Here is a 23,150-nt window from a genome sequence, read left to right as displayed (position 1 = left end):
GTTTAGGATGCGAGGTGCTGGCGTCGGAGAAGAAGGTGGCGGGACTTAGAGGGATGGCCGGGGCGGTGGTGGACTGGCGGAGGGGGGAGCTTGGGGCAGGGCCGGCGGCGAGGTGCGCGGCAGCGGGCGCCGACAGCGGACGGGGTGGACGATGGTCCGGCCAGCGGTGGCTGCGGGGGAAGCCGGTGGTGGAGAAGAAGATCGATCAGACGGGGTGGACGGCGGTCCGGCCAGCGGTGGCTGCGGGGGAAGCCGGAGGTGGAGAAGAAGATCGATCTACCCTTAGAAAAACTTTGGATGGTAGTTTTCTAAAGCCAAAATTTTCAGTGGTATTTTTCTAAAGTATTGAACTTTTTTTATGCTATAGAACCAATTTTCCCTAAAATAAACCGGTCCGGCCAGGTTCCATTCCTCCGGGTCGGAAGCCCGAAAATGGTGAATGGAACATGGGTGCGCGCGCACCTATTTACAAAAAGTTCAAAAAATGCTATTTAAAAGTTTCAAAAAAATGTGAAGTAAATTTTTGCATGTAGATATTATGTTGATACTTACTCGTGTGTGTTTTCACGGAGAAATACCATTGTACGTGACCTACAAAAAAATGACAAAATGCAAATTCCTATTCCTGTGAATAGTACAAATTCCTGTTCACTATTCTCATTTGGACATTTTGTCATTTTTGTGCAGGTTACACATAATGATATTTTTTCGTGAAAACTCACACGAGTAAGTATCAACATAATATGTACATGCAAAATTTTACTTCACATTTTTTTGAAACTTTTAATTAGTATTTTTTTTTTAAACTTTTCGTAAATGGGTGCGCGCTCATCCAGGTTCCATTCCTCCGGGTCGGGTCGAAGCCTTCATACTTTCGTGGCCAAGGTAGCCAGATTGTGCCTGGAGCTCAGGGCCTTCCTCCATCCTTTATTCATTCGTGAAGTTACATGTGAGAGGCTGATTTTATGAGCTGGAGGTGGCATCGGTGTACGAAATCGATCTAAGTTGCTCTACGAATTCGTCGATGTATCTCTCATGGCGTTCGGCGTCGGCGACGACCTCCTGCATCCTCGCTGCGCCCACGACGAAGCCCCTCCTGGACTCTTCCTCCAGCATGACGGCCCGGACCGCGCTGGCGACGCCATGGCGGTCGAACGACCCGTCCTCCTCGTCTCTCGCCACCTGCAGCCCCACCTTCTTGGCCTCCATCTGGCGCGCGTTGGGGCCCTGGTCTCCGAAGATGGGCAGCATGACGAGCGGGTGCCCGAACAGGAGCCCCTCGATGAGCGAGTTCCGGCCGCAGTGCGTCAGGAACCCGCCCACGGCGGCGTGCGCCAGTATGCTCATCTGGGGAACCCACCCCGTGGTCACCAGCCCGTGGCCGTCGTTGCGGTCCTGGAAACCGGGAGGGAGCATGTCGTCGTCGTCGGCGGCGCCGCTGGGTTTTCTCAGGGCCCAGAGGAAGCGCGTCCCGGCGAGCTCCAGTCCGAGAGCCAGCTCATGCACCTGGTTCGCGCGCAGCGGCACCTCGCTCCCCAGCGCGACGTACAGCACTGAGCCGGGAGGCTGCGCGTCCAGCCACCGCACGGTGGCGTGCTCCATGTTTGCCGCTGCGGCGAGGCGGGCTCCGTCCGGTGGCGGCGGCAGGAGGCCGAGGGCCAGGACCGGCTTGCCGAGGAGCGGCGCCACGAGTGAGAACGACTCGGGCTCCCACTCCACGCAGCTCCTGATGGCCGCGACCGTGCACCCCTGCGCCGTCAGGACGCTGCGCTGGCGGCTGGACATGCCCGACGACGCGCCGTCGTTGGCGAACACCAGCGCCATGCCCTCCCGCTCGTACCGCGGCACGGCGCGTGCGGCTGCGGCCGCCTGCAGCTCGAAAGAATAGGCGGCGCTCCCTGGCGACGGCGGCGGGCGGGGCACGGCGGCGACCATAGCGGCGGTCGGGAGGAGCATCGCGAGCGGCACGCCGTGCTCGGCCGCGGAGGCGGCGGCCCAGTGGTGGAAGGAGTCGGCGACGATCCAGTGGGGCCGCGTGGCCGCGTCGGCGCACGCGGCGGCGAGGAACTCCGCGAAGGGCGCGGCGAGGCCGTCGAAGGCCTTCCAGTGGAGCTCCCGCTTGTCGTCCGGGACGTCGTTGGTGGACTCGGCGCCGTCCGGGAGGCCCTCGACCCGCGGGAGCGGGAGCGCGACGAGGTCCACGTCGGAGCGCAGCGGGAGCGGGAGGCGCGCCAGGTTGCGCGGCGTGGAGACGTAGGACACGCGGTGGCCCCGCGACGCCAGCCGCTCCGCGAGCTCCAGGTAGGGGAGCAGGTGGCCGAACGCCAGCCACGGGACGATCACGATGCGCAGCGGCGCCGGCGAGGAGGACCCGGCGGCGTCCATGGTGAGCTCACACCGCGGTACAAGAGCAGTACAGGCCTGCGTGTGTGTGCTGGAATGCAGAGAACGAAGCGTGGACTTGTATACTGACAGATGCTATTACGAGATGCGCGCGCTTTGTTCCTTTGTCATTAGCGCGAGATTGCGAGATGCAGTTTTAAATTGAGAAATTGTCTAGGACGGCAGGCGGCTGCTTTGTTAGGAAACCGCAGTTTATTCATCCCAAAATTGGATGAATCCATGATTTGCATTTGGCATGGTATAAATTATGAATTTATGACAGAAAATTATGTTGCGTTAACTTGAACGAGGAGGACATCAGTACATCATCACTTGTTTGTTTGTTAGGGACAGCCGATGGTTTAACATTAGCACATTTTACATTACCTTGTGTTTCGAACATTCATAGTGCAAAACCAAGTGCTTTAACATTGTGTTGCAAAACCAAATGGTCTAGCCAAAGGTTGCAATTTCCTGTTTCAAATTGTGATAATTGGATTTTCGTTTTCACCCCTCTTTCATATTGAGTTGTTAACCATAGTTCGTTCCGAGTCTTTTTGGCCCTTACTTATGCCATATTAGAGTCACCTTAACGGTACTTCGTTTGGAAGTGCTAGTAGGTTGTGTAATATACACTCATATCTAGGCATATACTTTTTTTATATGTATAAGTTTGATTTTTCCTGACCATTGGATATAGGTCATCTCTCGTCCTCTGCCCCACCACTTCCTATATAAATTCACCACGCCCTACCCTAACCCTCAACTACTCCTCCCCAAGGCCTTCGGCCCGCCGCAATCTCCCCACAATGATGGATCTCATCACCCACCTCCTCCGCCTTCATGCGCATGAACCTCCGCATCCTCCACCGTCACCCTACCCATGCTTGGAGTCTCACTCCCATGGCGGGCTATATGTGGGCACTCACCAAGCACTAGAATTTTCACCTCTCTTGCACTACACTAGTTACACTCACCGTCCATTCTCTCTATCTATGTTCAGGAGATCAAGTGGACCATGGACCTTCACATGATTGTGCAACATATGTGGAGAAGGAGGAGGATCTGGCCAAATGATGAAGAAAAAGTTCGTGCATGTAAATCATGGTACACGATCAACAGGTTAGAGTTTAACTAATTTCTAGAAAAATCTTAGAGATTTTGTTATTAACTAATTGCTATGAATAGAAATTCCTTCGACGACCTTACGAAGTAGGATGGGGCCTGGTGTCTGCCACCTCCTCTATATAATATGAAGTATAATAAAATGATTATCTTAGAGGATCAATGTTACAATTGTGTTTCTTATGCTCCATATTGAATCTTGAGATCCTCTAGTGGAAAGTTCATGTGTTGGGCTTCAACATCATCGTCATTGGTCTAGACCAGACCACTATAGTCGTATGTTGCCACATCTAGGTAAGATCTACTAGTGGGACCTATGCCTTCCTAGATTTGCCCCATGTTTCGATTCTATTTTTCGGCCTTGGGCGTCTCTATTCACTAGTGACCGAAGGCGAAGGCCCATTATTGGTGCATGGCTCTCTAGATCTAGATCTAGATCCCACTTCACGTCCATATCTTTGCCATCTTAGTTTTCCAACCATGTCACTTTGTTCTTGCTCTAATTCCTCGTGACAATAAGCTTCCCTACACTACCTTGCTTCTTTGGTGATGATGCTTTACCTCATCTTGGGTAGATATCAATGATGAGATTTCTTTCTGCTTATATATTGCTTGTCTAGTTTCACACATTAAGTGCTCTAGATGGATTGTTTGAGTGTATGTGTATGATTTTTAACTCTAGTTTCTAGCATCAATACCTCCCATATTGGTCATTTTCGTTTATGCCCATATTTTTTGCTGATGTGGGGTGGTCTATGGCGTCAGTTTGTCTTTTGAATTTGTATGGTTTTCCCTTTTGTGGGGTTTGAGTTTGGTCACCTCCGTGTTAGGCTAGGTGATCTAGTCGACCCACGACAATAACTTTGTGGTGCCACATCAAAGGATGGCAATCTTGCTAGAGACAATGGCAAAGGCCCTTTGGACGAATCAAGATGCACAATCAGCATGTTCAAAAAGTCATGTGACTTTATACATTTATAAAAATATAATAATATTCATTTTCCATAGACACAATACTCACTTTACATTGGTAGAAAATTCTACAGTAGCCCGACTAGTAAGAGTAGAAAGGAAGGGGTTCACGTCACCTCCTATGTATAAAAGGTAGTAAAATAAAGATTTCCCTCAAATGGGGCATGCCGCCACAATGTTTCTCGATCTTGCCACTAGATCTTGGCCACCTCCTATGGATTCCTTGGGTCATGGTATATTTGTTTATGTTGCCTCTAGGATAGCTTTAGACACCCCCAGAATCCCAGATATGTTGTTGCCCATAGATGAGATATTGCAACAAGGCATTCTTTGTTCCCAAATCTAGTCCCCAAATTAGTGATGACTTGTACGAAAATGCAGGGGTATTGGTATCAATCACTTCTCATGCCATCGGCATGGTTCTACTCTATTTTTTTTTATCTATTTAGGTAGCTCAATATCCCTTCGAATTCCATTGGAAGACATCTTCGTGGATTTCAAATGAATCTAGCACAAAGTTTAAAAATATGGACCAGATGTCTGGTTGGATAAAATAATAATAGTGCCACATAATCCATTGGCCTGTTTTTCTGACAAGAGGATTGTATGATCAATCAACTACTCCCGGTGTTTAGGATGTTAATCTGACCAACTATTCTCTGTGATTTTGGTGCTTGTATGTATTGCTATGAGGACAAGGAATCATTTGCCAACATGAGGTGCAAAATGCAGAAGCAAACTTGGTTAGATAGTATATACAAGATAAAAGAAAAATGGGCTGTTGTTTTATGAGAGATATCTTCAGTTTGGGATTGAGAAGTACACAACTAAGTGAGAGCTTCAACAATGCACTAAAGAACCACTTGAAATTTAATTTAATTTATCAGGTTTTTAAGCATTTTAAAGGACAGTGGACGACAATAGAACAAGGAGTTGGAATCTGAATTTGAGTCAAGGAAAAATATACCAAGAATCAAGATGAGCACCCCAATGTTGGTACAAGCAAGCAAAGTGTACACCCCAATTATTTTTGAAGCTTTCCAAAGTGAGTATGAAAGATCCATGGCTGCATACATTAAATTATTAGATGGAAACAAATATGTTGTTGCTATTGGTAATTTGCATGGTGATTTAACCTTTGAGGATGAGCGCTTAGTGATAGATGATCTTCTAAACCAAACAACAACATCCTCTTGTCGAATGTTTGAAAGGATAGGAATATTGTGGGGACATGCACTAAAAGTTCTAGATATGATGAACATACAAACATTAACAATACATTATATCTTGAAGAGATGGACTAGAGAAGCACACAAAAGGACTATATTGGACAAGCAAGGAAGGAATACCGTGGAAAAGTCCAAAACTCGAAGCTATGCTTCGGTACAAGGATCTCATAATTTCATACTATGGAATATAAAGTGGCATCCTCTATGGAATGTTGTTTGTTGTTAGAAAATGCACTTTGTTCAGTTGGTCCAAAGTTGGCGGAAAAATTGAATGCATCCACTAGTGCTATGAATGAACCAAATAGCGACAAGGAAAATGCTGACCCAAATGTGGAACAAATGGATGATTTGCTAAGAGATGCACGACTGAAGAAAAAAGTTCAATCAAAAATTTTGAAGATAAAGAAAACCTGGCTTGATAAGTTGTGTAAGGGCAAGCGAAAGGCAACTAAACCCACTACTTTGAACAAAAAAAAGGATCAAATGTATGTTCTAATCTTCACATGACACAAAAATGTTGTCATCTATTAATAAACTAACTAGTTAAACATTTATTGGCAGCAACAAAAGAAAAATAATCATGTACAACCTCAAGTAGAAGTGGAAGATGATGACCACAAGAAAGAAGCCAATGTGGAGAGTGAAAAGTAGAATTTCATCTGAGAGTTTTACCCAACTCCTCAGAGCTCCTTCTACTTGCGTTGATGATAGTTTTTATGGTGGAAATATGTACCAATGTCCAGATGTTGGTTACACGGTACTTCGGGAGCTAACTATAGTCTTTTGGGTGTATTTTGGAGGTTAACGATAGTCTTTTGGGTGTATTTTGGTGGTTGACAATAGTATTTTTTGGCCAAGCACAACCGGTGAGGCCTGAATGGAGGCTAGCAATTGTGTTCAATCAGTAGTACTTGTTGCCACAAAATTTGAATGATATGCTACAACCAAATGAAGTGTCTCATACTCTCATGTGAACTCTACAATGCTTTCTCGGTTTTATTTGTGAGTTGTCAATAGTTGCAAATGTGTAGATGGATTTTCTGTTGTTATAATTGCATGATGCTAACTGGTTTTTGGAGTACTAACAAGTGAAGCTAATGATAACTTAAACTTTACAAAAGTGTTGCTGAAATCATGCAAAAATGTTGTTGAAATCATGTTAAAATGCAGCCAAAGCTCAAAGTTGGCCAAAATTTGAACTGCCCGAAAAATTCGGAAAAATCTAGTAAATCAAACTTATCGAGTTATGTTTTATGGGAAAATTTCAATGAATTTCGACATACAGTTTGTGATCTGTGAGCATTTCAAGTTCGGTCCTAAAATTTGAAGTAAAAATTCGAACTTCCCAATTTTTTTTTGAAAAAATCCAGTAAATCACATATGTTAAGTTATGTATTACGGAAAAATTTCTTTGAGTTTTGACATATGGTTGACGAATAAACGAATTTGTAGTTTTTAACTAATGGCTGAAATTGGCCAATCTGGAGTCACTTTGTCTCTCTCCGTTAGCTCGTTAGATCTGCAATCAATGTTGCTGAAATCATGCAAAAAATGTTGTTGAAATCATGTTAAAATGCAGCCAAAGCTCAAAGTTGGCCAAAATTTGAACTGCCCAGAAAAATTCGGAAAAATCTAGTAAATCAAACTTATTGAGTTATGTTTTATGGGAAAATTTCAATGAATTTCGACATACAGTTTGTGATCTGTGAGCATTTCAAGTTCGGTCCTAAAATTTGAAGTAAAAATTCGAACTTCCCAATTTTTTTTAAAAAAATCCAGTAAATCACATATGTTAAGTTATGTATTACGGAAAAATTTCTTTGAGTTTTGACATATGGTTGACGAATAAACGAATTTGTAGTTTTAAACTAATGGCTGAAATTGGCCAATCTGGAGTCACTTTGTCTCTCTCCGTTAGCTCGTTAGATCTGCAATCAATGTCCGAGATGAGGACTAAGTCTCACGGTGACTTATGACCAACAAGTCACTGAAGCTGAGTCCGGATGGGAGAGGAGGAGGGGGAGGTTTGGCTTTTGGGGGAGGAGACGTCCGTTACTGTTGGCAACCTGCGGTGGTGCTCTGGATGGATGTGATGGATGGCTGTGGTGACGCTATAGCAGCCGCCTGTGCTTCATCTCGTGCTGCGACGCACCTCGGCAAAGATGGGGCGAGCCAATGATGGGCTCCGCGTGTTAGAGAGGGCCAAGGAGGTTGTGTGTTGTGGCTGATGTGCTGTGTTGGCGTTTTTTGAAGTTGTTTAACTGTGTGCAGTGTGCCTCATGAGTAAGCGGCTGGTACGATGTTAATTGTGGCAATCTTACATGGGCCAACCTCTACGCTGTAGTAGTGACATACATTATTTGTTTTTTAATATTACTAATGCTTTTTCGCATTGTTTAGAATACTAGGAAACATGTTTGTGCTTTGGAGCGGTAGAATGAAAATAAATCTTGAATAAAAAGCCAACACAACCTAAAATTTTCTTACTTTGGAATTTAGAGAAGAAAAGTTATATTCAAAAATCGTTAGAAATCTTCTAAATTTTACTTCTTTTTGCATTGGCCCGCTGAAGATGCCCTTATCGGAGCAAGAGATTGAACAACTGAGGTGGGCAATGACCATGGTGTTTGGGAATTGTGGGGGAGAGGAATACTCCCTCCGTCTAAAAATAAGTGTTTCACTTTTGTCTTGATATATAGGGCTCTTGGTTCATTGCGAGGCCATTTTAAAAGATTCCTAACAAATTTTTAATATAACTTTTCTTCCCTAAATTTCAAACCAAGTAAAATTTAGGTTGCATTGGCTTTTTATTCAAGATTTTATTTTCCATTCCACCACTGCAACGCATAGGCATGTTTCCTGGTATTCTAAAATATATGAAAAAACATTAGTAATATTAAAAAAATGCATTTCACTAGTACAATGGATAGGTTGGCCCTCATGTAAGATTGCCACATTAACATCGTACTAGCCGTGATTCATGGGACCACCACACACAATTAAACAACAAAAAATTGCCTAAACAACACAGCAACCACAACACGCAGCCCCTTGGCCCTCTCTGACACACACATACTGCCACTCACGTGCCCCACCATCGCCGAGGAGCGCCGCAGCGCGAGACGAAGCACACATGGCTGCTCTCTCCTCACCACATCCACCATCACATACATCCAAATCACCGGCGCGGGTCCCCAGGAGTAATAGACGTATCCTCCCCCAAAAGGCCAAACCTTCCTCCTCTCTCGTGTCCCGTCCACATTTTCAATTCGGATGCTACCCCACGCCACACCCCGCCCCACCTCCACACATCTCCCCCTCCTCGCCCCACCCCTCTCCGAAATCAGCAATTAAACCCTAGACTACAATTCATCCTCTCCCGCCCAATCCAAAGTGCGAATTGAAGGCGTAGAAAGGTTAGATATTCCCCCTTCCCCTTCCCGTTCTCCACTCCTCTCTGATGCTCTGGTGGGTTGTTGCTAGGTTTGTAGGCGGCGGTGCTTGGTTTGCTGCCGGCCAGGGAGGGCGCCTCTGCCTCCCTAGGTCGTCTCTCGCGGGGAATTTCCCCATCCGGTTGGTGCAGCGGAGGCCGGGATCGTACAAGATTTCCTATTTTTTTTCTAGTTTACTATTAGTGTAAGTAGCGATTCTGTAGGCGTATTTGTTGATTAGAGCGACAAAGATGGGAATTTTCTTCTTTGTAGTTTTGATGGATGCAGAGTTGAGAGTGCGTAGCCTTTTCATTTACGGCTCCATCTACCTGGTATCTCTGTGATACTAGGTGCTGGAATATGATCTGTGCTAAAGATTGCATTTTCACTGTGCCGATTTTGGAAGTGTCTGCATGGGTGTGAGCAGTCAATGTTTCTTTGGTGACCTAGTAAGGAGCACTCAAGCGGATATCTCTGGAGACTAGCAAGTCCCGCCCATACCGTCCGCTCGTACTGGGTGTCGACGCATTCTTGAGGTCAAATCCTATAACTTTCATGAAGGAAGCCAGTCCAGAGAGAGAGAGAGAGAGAGAGAGAGAGAGAGAGAGAGAGAGAGAGAGAGAGAGAGAGAGAGAGAGAGAGAGAGAGAGAGAGAGAGAGAGAGAGAGAGAGAGAGAGAGAGAGAGAGAGAGAGAGAGAGAGAGAGAGAAAGAGAGAGAGAGAGAGAGAGAGAGAGAGAGAGAGAGAGAGAGAGAGAGAGAGAGAGAGAGAGAGAGAGAGAGAGAGAGAGAGAGAGAGAGAGAGAGAGAGAGAGAGAGAGAGAGAGAGAGAGAGAGAGAGAGAGAGAGAGAGAGAGAGAGAGAGAGAGAGAGAGAGAGAGAGAGAGAGAGAGAGAGAGAGAGAGAGAGAGAGAGAGAGAGAGAGAGAGAGAGAGAGAGAGAGAGAGAGAGAGAGAGAGAGAGAGAGAGAGAGAGAGAGAGAGAGAGAGAGAGAGAGAGAGAGAGAGAGAGAGAGAGAGAGAGAGAGAGAGAGAGAGAGAGAGAGAGAGAGAGAGAGAGAGAGAGAGAGAGAGAGAGAGAGAGAGAGAGAGAGAGAGAGAGAGAGAGAGAGAGAGAGAGAGAGAGAGAGAGAGAGAGAGAGAGAGAGAGAGAGAGAGAGAGAGAGAGAGAGAGAGAGAGAGAGAGAGAGAGAGAGAGAGAGAGAGAGAGAGAGAGAGAGAGAGAGAGAGAGAGAGAGAGAGAGAGAGAGAGAGAGAGAGAGAGAGAGAGAGAGAGAGAGAGAGAGAGAGAGAGAGAGAGAGAGAGAGAGAGAGAGAGAGAGAGAGAGAGAGAGAGAGAGAGAGAGCGCCATTCGTCGCTAAATAAAGCCGCCATCCACTAGATCCATTTGCAACCACCCAGAAGAGATTCACCACCATTGTTTATCCATTTCCTCTCCAATCCCCTCCATTAGTCATAGCCATCACCTTGTAATATAGATCTCATTGAGAATTGACGACCATTGTAAGAATATTGTGATTTCAATTCAACTATTTGCTAGAATGATTTCTATCTTTGATCTTGTTATCATGCGTGAGTAGTCCTCACGGGCTGCGGGTTTGGGGTGGATTCTCGCAGCGTTTATGTGCATCTAATCATATGAGTTTTGTGTAGAAATTAAATAAGAGCTTTGTAATCTTGTATCATTATCTCTTTGCCTCGATTCGAGGACTTGCAGGTACCCAAGCCTTTCCGGATCGGTCAAGGAAGAGGTGGGATGCATGAGTAGAGAACGGCGTGCTACTCGAACCTCAGTGATAGAAAGGTAAAAGTAATGGTACACGTTTAGTGATTCACTTAGGATAAACACACAATCATATATCTCAATGTTTTAATCTGTTTTACTTAATAACTGTTGTTACTCGCGGTTGTGGGGACGATGGTTGGATCAATAGGTTGCTGTCACTTCTGATTTTAGGGGCAATAGTATTTACGAATGTGTTGCTAACAAATCTCTTATCACTATTTTATTTACTACACATTGTTACGCTTTATTTCTATATATGTATGCCTAGATGCATGATTATCCTTGACCCTACCCTATCTTTTATCTATTGAATACAACCCAAAACAAAGTAAACCGGAAAGATTCGGTAAACGTAAGATAAAATTAACTAGCAAATTTTGTAGGCGTTTTCTTCATAACCATTTTATCAGTGCTTCCCAAGGTTGAATTAAATTTAGAACTTTTAAGAAAAAAATATTACAGTACTACAATCTATAATCCATATCGAAGGTATCAACTGACCACTTGGTGAGGCACCAGAGCATGCATGAACAAGCGCCAATGTAGTTTAGATTTTCAGAGCGGCTGTACTCTTGTTCCTTATCACGGAATGTAAGGTGTTTTAAAGGAGGCACCATCTAATAAAGCTCTTTTTAATCCATATGAAATATTGTCATGTATTACTTTTTTCTGAATTTCTTTGAATTGTTTCAGACATTTCCAAGTTAGGAACAACAAAACAAGGAAAAAAACACAGATAAAACGGGCTGTTTTCGGCCCCGCGAGCAAACGGGCCGACGTGCTGGTCCGTCAACCAACTGTGCCGTGCCGAAAAAAAAAAAAGTACTATGCCGAGTTGCGCCGCAGCACGAGACGAAGCACGCTCTCGCGTCACCACAGCCCCATCCAGGCTCCAGCACATCCAGCCACAGCGGTACAGCACCGCCGCGGGTCGCCACCAGTAACGGACGTCTGCCCTGCTCCCCCCCCAAAAGGCCAAACCTTCCCCCCCTCTCCCGTCCACGGTTCCAATTCGGACGCCACACCCCGCCCCACCTCCACCTCCACCTCCACACATCTCCCCTCCCTCCCTCCCCGGAACCAGCAGCTAAACCCTAGACTACAATCCCCCCCCCCTCTCCCGCCCAATCCAAACCGCGAGCTTGAAGGCGCAGCAAGGTTAGAGATTCCTCCCTTCCCCTTCCCCGTTCCTCTGTGATGCTCTGGTCGGCTGTTGCTGTGCTTGTGGGCGGCGGTGCTCGGTTCGCCGCCGGCCGGGGAGGGCGCCTCTGCCTCCCTAGGTCGTCTCCCGCGGGGAATTTCCCCATCCGGTTGGTGCTGCGGACGCCGGGATCGTACAAGATTCCTTTTTTTCTAGTTTATTAGTACTGTATTAGTGTAGCGGTTGATTGGAGCGGCAAAGATGGGAATTTTCTTCTTTCTAGTCTTCCTCGATGCAGAGTTGAGAGGGCGCAGCCTTTTTCATTTACGGCTCCATCTACCCAGTATCTCTGTGATACTGGGTGCTGGGAGTATGATCTGTGCCAAAGATTGCTTTTTTACTGCGCCGTTTTTTTTTTGTTTTTGGAAGTGTCTGGGTGTGTGTGAGCAGTCAATTGTTGTTTGGTGAGCTGGTAATAAGGACCATTCAAGCCGACACCTCTGGAGTTTTGTTTCCATTCTCATTTTGCTTGTTTGTCTAGATGCTTAGAACCAGACATGCCGTGCAATGGCATTGCTGCAGATAACTCGTGTGGATCTTAGCTTCTACCCTCCCTTTTATTTGTTACTTGGTAGTATATAGGTTACGATCGAGGACATTAAGAATATTTCTGTCCATCTGCTGTATCATCTGGGTGTTCCTCAAATGTTGCTTGGAGCACATTCTCCGTGCTAATTTATCTTTCTTATGGACTGTATGTACATAGATATAAAAGGAAATTGTGTACACAGGAAAGGAAATGCGTGCTGCTTTTATCACCAGCATATGGATTTTAATGCTAAGTACTGGTTTATTGTTTCCTTGTGGCTGCTCTAATATATCGCTTTATAAGGGTCGCTGGTTTTCATAGTGTGCTTGTGTATTTTGCAGATTTCCGTCTGATGTGCCACCTGGGAGTCCCTTAAAAGAACAAGCCAGGGTGCCTAAGATGAGCACAGGATTCAGCTCAGAGATCTTTGCGCAGAAGCTTGTGAAGCTCAATATTTCCCAACAGAGTATAGAGAGTATCCTTTTACTTTCATCCAGCATTAACTTGGTGGTTTCTTTTCTGCATCTGCTTTAGTGTAACTACGGCCCAACTAGCGTTTCTCACAGAAGAGGCTGAGTTGGATTTTGTTCTAGTTGCACCCTGTACAACAAACAAATAGCACAAATCAATCGTTTTCATCCTACTTCTTCAGTTGACTTGATCTCGCAGTTCACTGGCTTCTGTGGTTTTGGAAGCAAAACTCAGAGCAGAAAGCTGTTGGAAAAGGCTAGTATTGACTGTGTTGTTAGTTGTTACTTTTAACTTTTCAGACCACTGTGCCAAGTAGACCTTTTGCATCCAGCTGATTACCGATTTATTTACGGTGCTGAGCATTTAATAGCACTATGCTAGTCTTTCACCAGTGCCTGCTCAGATATTCTTCTTCCTGAACTGTGTACAAAGTAGACATTTTTTCTCTAGGCTTGTCTAGTTATTAGCTCACTGCTCAGCTTGTCATTTTGCTAATAAATTATTGTTATGCTTAACCAAAAAAAAGCTTTATCACACTGGTGTGTCTTTCATCATCGGTGCTGCCAGCAAGTTGTTGAAACATGGGATAGAGATTTTCACTCTGCTCCTCAAGAGAGGAAGATATCTTTGCTGTATCTTGCAAATGATATTATGCAGAATAGTAAGAAGGACGGCATGAGATATATACATGAATTCTTCAAGGTCATTGCTGCTGCCTTAGATGACTTGTTCACCAACGGAGATGATTTTGGACGGAACGTCGTACAAAGACTGGTATGTGAATCTTATTGATCTTTAACCACTTAGAAGCTCACATTCTTCAAATCTACGATTATAGCTATTATCTCTTATTGTAATTGTTGTGTCTTTGCGGCAAGGCTGCTAAATTGTTGAGTTTAGCTATCTAGTTACTTTTTTGTGCATGTAATTGATATGCCATCTATTTAGGTAATTGAGAGTGCACATATTGCAATCTTTTTTTTTTACTTTATGCCCTTGTTCAATTGCTTCTGTAATTATTAATTGGTTGCAGTATGTCATTGAAGGCTGCCATGTATTAGAATTCTTCTTAGATTTATGTTCACCCTGGTGTCATACTCCTACGCCAAGAGGAGATCTGCATAGAAGGAAGGAGGCCACGTGTATAAAAGGAGGATCCAGGACCCAGCAGGAGGACCAACTTCTTCAGATCCACCGAAGCTCAAGCCTTCAAGTTGTCAGAATCCAAGACAGATTTGGGGTGCTCCGCCTAGTTTCGTCTTCATAGATTCATCAAGTTGCCCATTTAACTCGTCAGATTCACCTCTGTAACCCCCATTGTACTTTGCTCCCAATATGATATTAATCAACGGCAGTAGTACGGCTATTACCCGTACAAGGGGAGCCTGAACTGAGTAAAATTCATGTCTCGTAGACACATGGTGCCCCAAGCGTATCTCCACGACCAAGAAAATCATGTACAATCATCATACCCTTGCGAGGTCCCGATATTTTTAATCCTTGACACCTTTCCTTTGCGACAACTTTGGGGCCTTTGTGCAACCCATTGCGAATGTAGTCGGGTTAGACTAGACATTGCTGTAGGAGCAAATGACGGTCTAGACCTTTTGAGTTTTTAGTGAAGACACAATCCTTGCGGAGGTGGGCCATGGTCTCAATCCATCGGTATCTAAGGAGATGCTTATTTTGTTTCTGATTGGATCACAAGGCCTTTGATTGTGGCCATAAGGGCAATCACTTAATCTAGGTGACATGTGAAGATGATCATTCTGGGTTTGGCTAGACAGGCTTCTAATGCTCATGGTACGTACAATGGCCATTTGTTTCTCTGTTTCACTATTCTGGCCTCGTGTACAATTTTTCAGCTCGGACCTCTTTAGCTGTAGCGCGAGCTTTCAAAAAACATGACTGGCGATGAATGCATGACTAATTCTAGGTCCCGTAACACTGGCGTATTTTGAGAGTGGCGAAACAATGAACTATTCAATAGTGTTTTACATGTTAGACGCCACCTTTTTTTAAAGTGTGTTAGACACGGAGATGTTAGAAAACACCTTTGTAGAACCAATGTTGCAGTTTTGGAATGCCATTATGAACAGATATTGCAATGACATCTATAGTTGGAAAGATCTCTAGTTATATGTTTGATGTTGACGTTACTCTCTCTAGTAGGTCTCTGTAACTTCTTAACAACAGAACAAATGCTGAATAACAGAGGAAGAGAAAACGAAACGTTGGGAGGGGGAGAGGGTGGTTTGTTGGGTTCAGTCCCACATCCATTGTGGGATGGGTTAGAACACGACTTAGAAAGGTGAGGGTGGCCCCAGGCTTTGGTGGAGAGGGCCCAAGACCTCTTATAAACCTATGTCACTCTTTGGTTGGGCCTATACATTGGGGTTGGAATGCTGTTTTAGCGAGCCATGGTTGCGTAAGAAGTGGGCATCAGACCGTAGGTGCTCGAATACAAAATCTCAATTGAGTCACACTTGCAGGTCATGATTTTGGGGTGTATATCCCGATAGATGACCTATATGTGAGGGGGAGATTTGTTAGGTTTAATTCTTCATTGGTTGTAGGAGGCAGAGCACGAGTTATAAGGGTGTTGGTGGCCCTTGCTAGCATGCTAGCCTTGTATGGATAGAGAGCCCAAAACTTCTTATAAGCCTATGATACTATTTGGTTGGGCCTGGGTGGGCAGCCCAACCACTGGTATAGAGGGCGGTGCAACAGGTACTTAAACACTGATTTGGGTTGCGTAACAGGGTTGCCAATTGACAAGTTCCGATCAAATCCTAGGCGCCAGGCGCCAGCGTCCTACACTAGCCCCACTCATCCTTGGCGACCTTCTAGCCACTAGGAGGTGGGGAGAACCCTGGATCTTTGCATGGCATGTAGTTTTGGCCTTTTTCTCTTGGTTTTCTGTGTCCTTAGTGCCGGTGTCTCGGTGGGGGATATGACGTCGTGTACAATAGTAGTTCCCCCGCGTGGCCTTCGTGGCTGATATCGGGGAGCTAGTGGTGTTGGGAAACCAGTGCTCATCCTTTCTGTTTTGCCAGTCTCTTTGGCAACAAATGCACCTACCAAATATATTGGTAAACAGGATGAGTTGACCAAAATATGACCTGCATGTTCCTTTTTTAGTAGCTCATGTATCACGTGCACGGGTATTTGGTAGTGCAGGGTTGAGAAAGGCATGAATTAGGGTTTGATCTGGATTGTAGCATGGAGAGTCGCCATCGTTTGTATGGTGGGGGCTTGTCCCTTGTTATAGCACGAGGCTCTGATCTTTTAAATAGCCAGGAGCAATTTTTGGTTATTTATCTCATTTTTTGGTTATTTATCTCATTGCACACAATCTTTTTGTATCTTTCTTATTTTCTAGGCGCCCGTGTGGAAGTTTCTAATTGTTTTCTTGCTTCTGTTCATTTTCCTTTTCCATAGTGCTGCCTGCTATAACCAACATTTCATGATTATCTTCACTCATTTTTTTGCTTGGGCCAGTTATGCTTAAGCTTATTGGAAAGCACCGTGAGGTTTGCTAGATCTGCCCTGATGGGCCGTCGACATGCAACCATGTAAATTTGCGTTGGAAAATATTGTTAGCACGACATTCTTGTGTTATGTCTGCCCTGGTTACGTATCGCAGAAATAGCCTGTGCATGTATATCTCAGGTCTTAGGAAAGTCTCTTACATATGACATGATTGGGTTTGCATTTATTTGTGACAGTGACATCTCATGTTGCTACTTTACATTGCGTTGCACTAGCATAAAACTTTTTTTACGGGCTCAAATTATAGCACTTTTGAGTTAACAATTTTAGTGAAAGCAAGTATGAAAGCCCACACAAGTGTGATTTATGTGGTTGCTGGAATTGGGGCCGCTGTGGTGTTACATTATGTCTCTCTTTCCTCTGTTCAATTTCATGACTTTGTGTAAGCGTTGCAGGTTAACATTTGGGATGATCGCAAGTTGTTTGGCACCCAAGGACAACTTCTGAAGGAAGAATACACACGGAAATTTAAGGAGCTGAAATCAGTAAGTAATATGAATTATTTGTTTTGATATTCATATCATTCCTGTATGCTTGTTGTCTGCCGTGCACAACTTATTATGGTTCCACATATTTACAGAAAAAACCTGGTGGGGAGCTAATGGAGAAGGTCATATCGAGCTACAAGCATATGCTGCGTGCACCTATAGATGAGGACAAGTTAATGAGAAAATGCAACAGTGCTCTAAGCTTTGTTGACAACCTCAACAAAGAGTATGGAAACTCGTACTTAGGTAAGATATATATATATCGACACGGATTTTCTACAACATTGTCCAATATTGTCTCGTGATTCGTGTTGCCGTTAGAGTCTGTTAGCCATGCCTGCCCGTGTCAATGAAAAAAAAAGGTGTCCCATTCACACCTTACAGCCTGGCTAAGTGGTGCTGTCCACTGTGCGATCATCAGAAGGTCCACCAGCGCGGTGTGTGCGTCCCCAACCCCATGCAAGATCCATTCACTCTTAACTTCTGAGAAAAATTCACAGATCCATTCTTTTTTTGGTTAATTCACAGATCCATTTTTTATGCGAATTAACAGATCCATTCAAGATTCAAACATAAATAGGGAGGTTCATGCATGTTTTATTTAGTGACAACACAAATCGAATGAAGCATCATGCAAAATTCTGGATCAAAATAAAAAAATGCAAAACAGAAAGTGAAATGGGGGGAAGGTCAAACGAGGCCCTCTCTTCCTAGACCCGTGCCCAGGGAGGCAGGACGGGACGACACAGTGCAGATCATCCTGGAGGCGGGGCTTGGAACAGGCGGCATGCCAGGAATCTGGTGGCCTTGCGATCCATATTCCAACCTCTTCTGCGCCATCATATCTTGATCTCACTTAACAGAACCGCTTTGGCAGACATACGTGATTTTTATCTGCAACAAATTAGTTAGAATTCAGTGAAGATTCCCGGTTACCGATTGCTCGCAATGCAAAACTAGAACTGCTCAGCCCCAACCAGAACAAGAAATGACAATAAAAAATTTAAAAGGGAAAGAGGCCATCTTCGGTCAATCCCAGGGAAACTTGAAGTCGGATGGTTTGATGCAGTAGGACTTGCAATAGCAGCAAGAAACAGTGGAGATTTTGTAGGAGCGAAATCACCTCCAAGGAGCATCTGGAACGAGTCACCCAAGACTAAGCACCTTCGCCGAGAGATGCAAACTAAAAACACAGGTGCATATTCGTCTGCAAGAAATTCTTTGGTGGTCAACACAAATTTTATTCAGCAGGAAAATTGTCCGATGTTAATACAAAGCAATACGTAAAATTTGCAGATCCAAGAAAGATACTACTTGGATCGTAGAAAGCCAAATTCTCAATCAAGAAAAAAAAATCCCAACAAATCATACAGGGAAGACAGAGCTAACACATGGCCCGAATCCTGGCTTTACTGAGGAGAGCAACAATAATCCTTTGCTGAAAGATGCAAAATAGCGGAGCAGTCCTGGCACGAATCAGGCCCGATGCAAAACGGCGGAGCAATCCTGGCACAAATCACAAAATTCAACTCTAAAAATGTCTCAAATAGAAGTGGTGTGTTTATTTAAGCACAGTGCTGAAAAAATCCGCTGGAATTGAGAAGCTCAAACGATGACCGATCATTGTCACCCAAAACCAAATCCAGGACACTAATTCAGTCGGTCCTTGCCCAAATAAGGAAAACACGCGCAAAGGATCCCACTAGAGAATCTTCCGACCACATATCTAATAGAGAAACAATTCTCTGAACCGGGAGATGGAAGAGGAAACTCCCTGGGTGCCAACGAATTCTGCAACCGTGCTCCGACAGCGGTGGTCGATCCACGCGGGATCCACAGATGCTGCAGCCAAATCAAACCAAAGCAGACCAATCAAACAAGAAGAGGTGTCCAGTAAGAAATCACACCGATGGGGAGAAGAGATCGGCAAGAAGAAAAATAAATCGAAATTTCTCTTGTTCTACGAACTTCGATCTCGGCCTGTGGCCATGTGTACGTACGCTCGCCGTCTTCGACAGTGGTCCACGGTGGTCCATGGAAGGCTTGAGGAGGCGATGCGGAGGTCGCAGGCGGCTCCTGGGAAGGGAGCAGAGAGAAGGTGGTGCTGGGCTGCGCCGGAGTGCGGGCGAACATGGGGGAACGCTTGTGAGAAGATCTGCGGGTGGCCAGGGCAGGTGGCTGAGCTGGCTTCTCCGCTGCGGCTCTCGGGCTGAGAAGGTGGGTTGGCTGGTGCGGTTCTCTCACGTGGGTGAGTGTGGGTGGAGCCGAATAAAAGGAAAAGAAAGAAATCCATTGGTTGCTAACGGCGTTAGTCAGATCTAGGGTGGAAAATGCCCTATGGGCTGATCCAATGGTAGGATGGGTGTGCACAGTTATCACCCTAGGCACCCCAATATATAAAATATTATTTTGCATCTCATCTAGTATTTAGTATTATGTTGGCGCTGCGCAAGCTGGTTTTAGTATTACTTTAAATCTCATCCAGCTGTTAGTATTATCTGGAGCTTCAGTGTCATTCTGTTGCTTAACTAATGGCCTGCTTCACATGTGGGTTGAAGAATGAGACTTTTATTTCTTTAATTAGGAGGTACTATATGCATAGCAATCGTCTGTCCTTTGGATATCACTACAGTATTTGTTTCCTACATTGGAAAAAATGTACCTTTAACGGTGGCGTTTGATCTTTTCTCGAAAAATCAGTCAACCTGTCAAAATTATGCTGGCACGACAGAGCACACTGGCTAGTTCCTCCTTGCTAATCCATCTAAAACTAGCCAACCTGGGTGTATGTGTATCCAGCTGTGTATGACTGTATTCCCCTTTCCATAGACTGCTCCAATTATCAGTATTGTACTCTTTGTAGCTCAAATATCTTCACTTGCATATTGCCAGGGAGCAGTGATGGATCTAGCTTTGTGAAGGAGCTGCAGGAACAACATAGTACCTTGAGAAACACCATTGACCAATTCAGAACGGCTGAATCACTCAGGGCCACTCTGGTTTCTCATTTGAAGGAAGCACTCCATGAGCAGGTGTGTAAAAGTAAATGCCTATGCAAAGTTTAAGATCTATTTTTTTGCTGGCAAAGTTTAAGATCTATTTGACTCATTGACTGAACTATTTATTTGTTTCATGGATATTCAAATGCTCCTTGTAATGTTTGAGTTGTTTTCAGGAATTCAAAATGGAACTAGTCAGACACCAACTTCGGGTATGTTCCTACATTCAACAATGTTTTTTTTCTTAAGTTATCTGGTTCTGCAGAATTCCAATTATAGCACACTTTACAAAAAAATAATTTTGAAAGAAATAAAATTTGTATTTCATAAAGAGATATACACGTTGAAGGGCGGGCCTGGTGCAGTGGTAGAGTATCTCCACTTGTGTCCTGGAGGTCCTGGGTTCGAATCAGCCTCCTTGCATAATAAAATGTAAGGGAAAGACTGCCTAGAAATACCCTTCCCCAGACCCCACAATGTGTGGGAGCTTTCAGCACTGGGTACGCCCTTTTAAAGAGATATACACATTGTACAGCATAAACACATCAATGCATGGCTGGGTCCTCAGGTGTTGTGTGCACTAGAATATTACCTCCTGGTTCCTAAAACCTGGCAGCCCAGTTTTAGCCCATAAAACTCCAGAATGGGCTATTTATTACCTGCTTTCTGTGACTTATATAACTGGCATATTCGTTTGCAAGTTTCTTCTAAGTAAAGAATTAAAGGGTCTGAAGTTCCGATTTGGGTCAAATTGATATCTTCTGTACTAGCATGGTTTTTGAGTCGCGACTCAAAAGTGAGTCGCCAAACCCTACGACTCATGTATAGTCGACCAAAAAACATGTATAGTCGCCATAAGTCGCTGTATAGTCGCGAGTCGCCGCCATTTTTGGAAAACGACTCGGCGACTATACAGCGACTCAAAAACCATGTGTACTAGGTACATAATGGTTTATGCCTAATTTGTTCAAAATCAGTCTAGTAAGCAGCGGAATTGCATTGTCTCAGCGAGGCAGCGAGTTATGCATGGGTGCTTGAATGGCCGTACTTTGTACTAATGTTTCCATTATTTACCAGGCAGCTCAGGCCCGATATAAAAAAGCTGATGACCTCTGCCAGAAGCTTGGAATAGATGTAGCAAGGCAGGAACCATCTAATGGGCTTGAGAACTCCAGTTTCTCTGAAGTGCCTGTTACTTCTTTCCCAGTTTCAGCTAATGGTGATTCTTTTGAGAAGAGACAATCGACTGCAGTGATGTATTCACGGGAAGGGGATGGAGGTGAGTATGAGACCCTCAACGGTGTTTTTTCTTCAGGAGCCACCAGGGACAGTATTGACCAGAAAATAGAAGAGCACTCTCCTGGTAATAAGAAGCAGAAGCTAGAGAACGGTGGATCTGTTCCTCACCCTCAAGCACCTCCACCGCCACCCCCATTCCCGTATCCTGATTTTGAACAGCCACCACCACCACCTCAGTATCCTCCATCACCAGAGTCTAGCCCACCGCCACTTCCGCCTTCAATGCCACCCCCAATCCCACCACCACCACCTACAACTGATGTATTTATGCCAGTTCCTGCTGCTCCAATGGGAGGAATGCCGTACGGCGTTTTCCCACCATTTCCTCCGCCTGTAAACTATCCCATGATCAACATGCCACCGCCTTTCCCTGGTGCTCCAAACCCTCCTCATCTGGGTTTCCCTGGATTCGGGGGTCCGTTCTATGGCCCGCCTTTCCCGTCGGCACCCCACCAATGAACAGAAGTTCTGTATCAGAAGATTAGTAGTGCCAGTCAGCCAGCATATGAGATCGTCGTACATGGAGGTCTGGACGGCTTGCCATAGGTTTCGTTTCAATCAAGAATATGGCCCGTGATGATTCATCACTGTATGTTTGTTGTGGAGCCTGCAAGGCTGTCCCAGTGTTGTACATTTTAGTCAGTTAGCCAGAGATTAGCTTGCTCAGAAAGTTAGTTAACTGATGTAGTTGTTCCTGACTTGGTCGTGGAGTGAAAACTATAGATTTTGATGTGTCTGGATTCTGTTGCTCTGTCAGCCAGAAGAAGTGTGTCTGGCAGTGGACAGATGCTGTCTAGCATGACATGTTTGTAACTTGTTATAGCATGTGCTGGTTACAAGATTATCAGAAATTAGAAAACATAGCTGTCCCTGTGATGTTTTTCCTGGGGTAGGCAATTCTAGTGCTTGGTGTAAGGGGGTAATGCTGCTTGGTATCTGAATCTTTTGTCCCCGTAGTGCCTGATGTTTTTGCGTGCCTATTCATGCTTTGCTTCTAGTCATCATGTGTGTCTTTGTTCCTTATGTACGCTGTTTTCTGATGCTGCAGTCTTTGACTACTTGGTTTTTCCTGGCTTCAGTGTTGTAGGAATGCTAAGCTTCAGTTGCAGCAACTGTGTTAATGTTTTGTGTAGATCCTTGATATAGGTAGGTTGCTTTTGTTTTTGAGGGTAAACAGTGGGAGAGAGTCCCACTGCAATTTTTATTAATATGAAGCAATTTGACAAGATAATTACAGGGTATAAACCTAAAAGTCTAAAAGAACTGTCTAAACTTAAGAGTTCCGCCATTGTTTGAACGTTTCAGCATGCTTTGATATAGGTTGCTGGTTATCTTGCCTGTCTACTGCAATAGAGTATTCTGCTCTGTAAACTTTGATATTAGCTACATGAGTAGTGCTCTTATTTCTCGTCCATCCACTTTTTTGCTTGGTGATTTGTCAGAGGGTAAAGCTGCTTCTATATTACTCTGTTCATTTGCCACTGGATCCTAGTTATAAGTTTTGATGGACGCTCCTAAAAGCCCACCTGGATAAGTCTTAACACCACATAACTTGGACCATACTAGGCCCTCTTTTGACTTGCAGAATTGCAGAAATAATATAAATAGTTAGAATTGTAGTGACATGTCCTCTTACGTCCTATATGACAGAAAAACCATGGAGTAGACAACCAGTACATGGAGAAGA

The 23,150-nt window shown here is 44.7% G+C and overlaps 2 protein-coding genes across 3 annotated transcripts; one reads left to right on the top strand and one right to left on the bottom strand.

Annotated features, from left to right (window-relative positions):
* Nucleotides 1–865: 865 nt before the first annotated feature.
* On the bottom strand, nucleotides 866–2,450 carry LOC127345438 (putative UDP-rhamnose:rhamnosyltransferase 1). The gene has a single exon (XM_051371912.2). It carries the CDS (start codon nucleotides 2,383–2,385, stop codon nucleotides 964–966), a length of 1,422 nt encoding a protein of 473 aa, XP_051227872.1. The 5' UTR covers nucleotides 2,386–2,450; the 3' UTR covers nucleotides 866–963.
* Nucleotides 2,451–12,062: 9,612 nt separating this feature from the next.
* On the top strand, nucleotides 12,063–22,320 carry LOC127345437 (uncharacterized). Of its 2 annotated transcripts, none has more exons than XM_051371911.2 (8): nucleotides 12,063–12,082; nucleotides 12,996–13,129; nucleotides 13,652–13,899; nucleotides 17,073–17,162; nucleotides 17,258–17,411; nucleotides 20,058–20,197; nucleotides 20,341–20,376; nucleotides 21,242–22,320. In XM_051371911.2, exons 2-8 carry the CDS (start codon nucleotides 13,054–13,056, stop codon nucleotides 21,920–21,922), a joined length of 1,425 nt encoding a protein of 474 aa, XP_051227871.1. In that variant the 5' UTR covers nucleotides 12,063–12,082; nucleotides 12,996–13,053; the 3' UTR covers nucleotides 21,923–22,320. The 2 variants fall into 2 exon arrangements, with proteins under 2 accessions (XP_051227871.1, XP_071684732.1); XM_071828631.1 differs by lacking the exon at nucleotides 12,063–12,082 and adding an exon at nucleotides 12,876–12,907.
* Nucleotides 22,321–23,150: the final 830 nt, after the last annotated feature.

This window comes from Lolium perenne, chromosome 3, assembly GCF_019359855.2.
Source record: "Lolium perenne isolate Kyuss_39 chromosome 3, Kyuss_2.0, whole genome shotgun sequence".
Classification (NCBI taxonomy): domain Eukaryota; kingdom Viridiplantae; phylum Streptophyta; class Magnoliopsida; order Poales; family Poaceae; genus Lolium; species Lolium perenne.
Note: the sequence above shows the minus strand (reverse complement) of the source record. Positions and strands in the feature narration are given on the sequence as shown.

What these genes read in the sequence shown, in the direction of transcription:
- LOC127345438 (XM_051371912.2), bottom strand. Translation starts at nt 2,385, where the DNA reads ATGGACGCCGCCGGGTCCTCCTCGCCGGCGCCGCTGCGCATCGTGATC.
- LOC127345437 (XM_071828631.1), top strand. An exon ending in GGAACGTCGTACAAAGACTG is followed by an intron (nt 13,900 to 17,072) that starts GTATGTGAATCT and finishes TAAGCGTTGCAG; the next exon opens with GTTAACATTTGGGATGATCG. An exon ending in GTATGGAAACTCGTACTTAG is followed by an intron (nt 17,412 to 20,057) that starts GTAAGATATATA and finishes GCATATTGCCAG; the next exon opens with GGAGCAGTGATGGATCTAGC.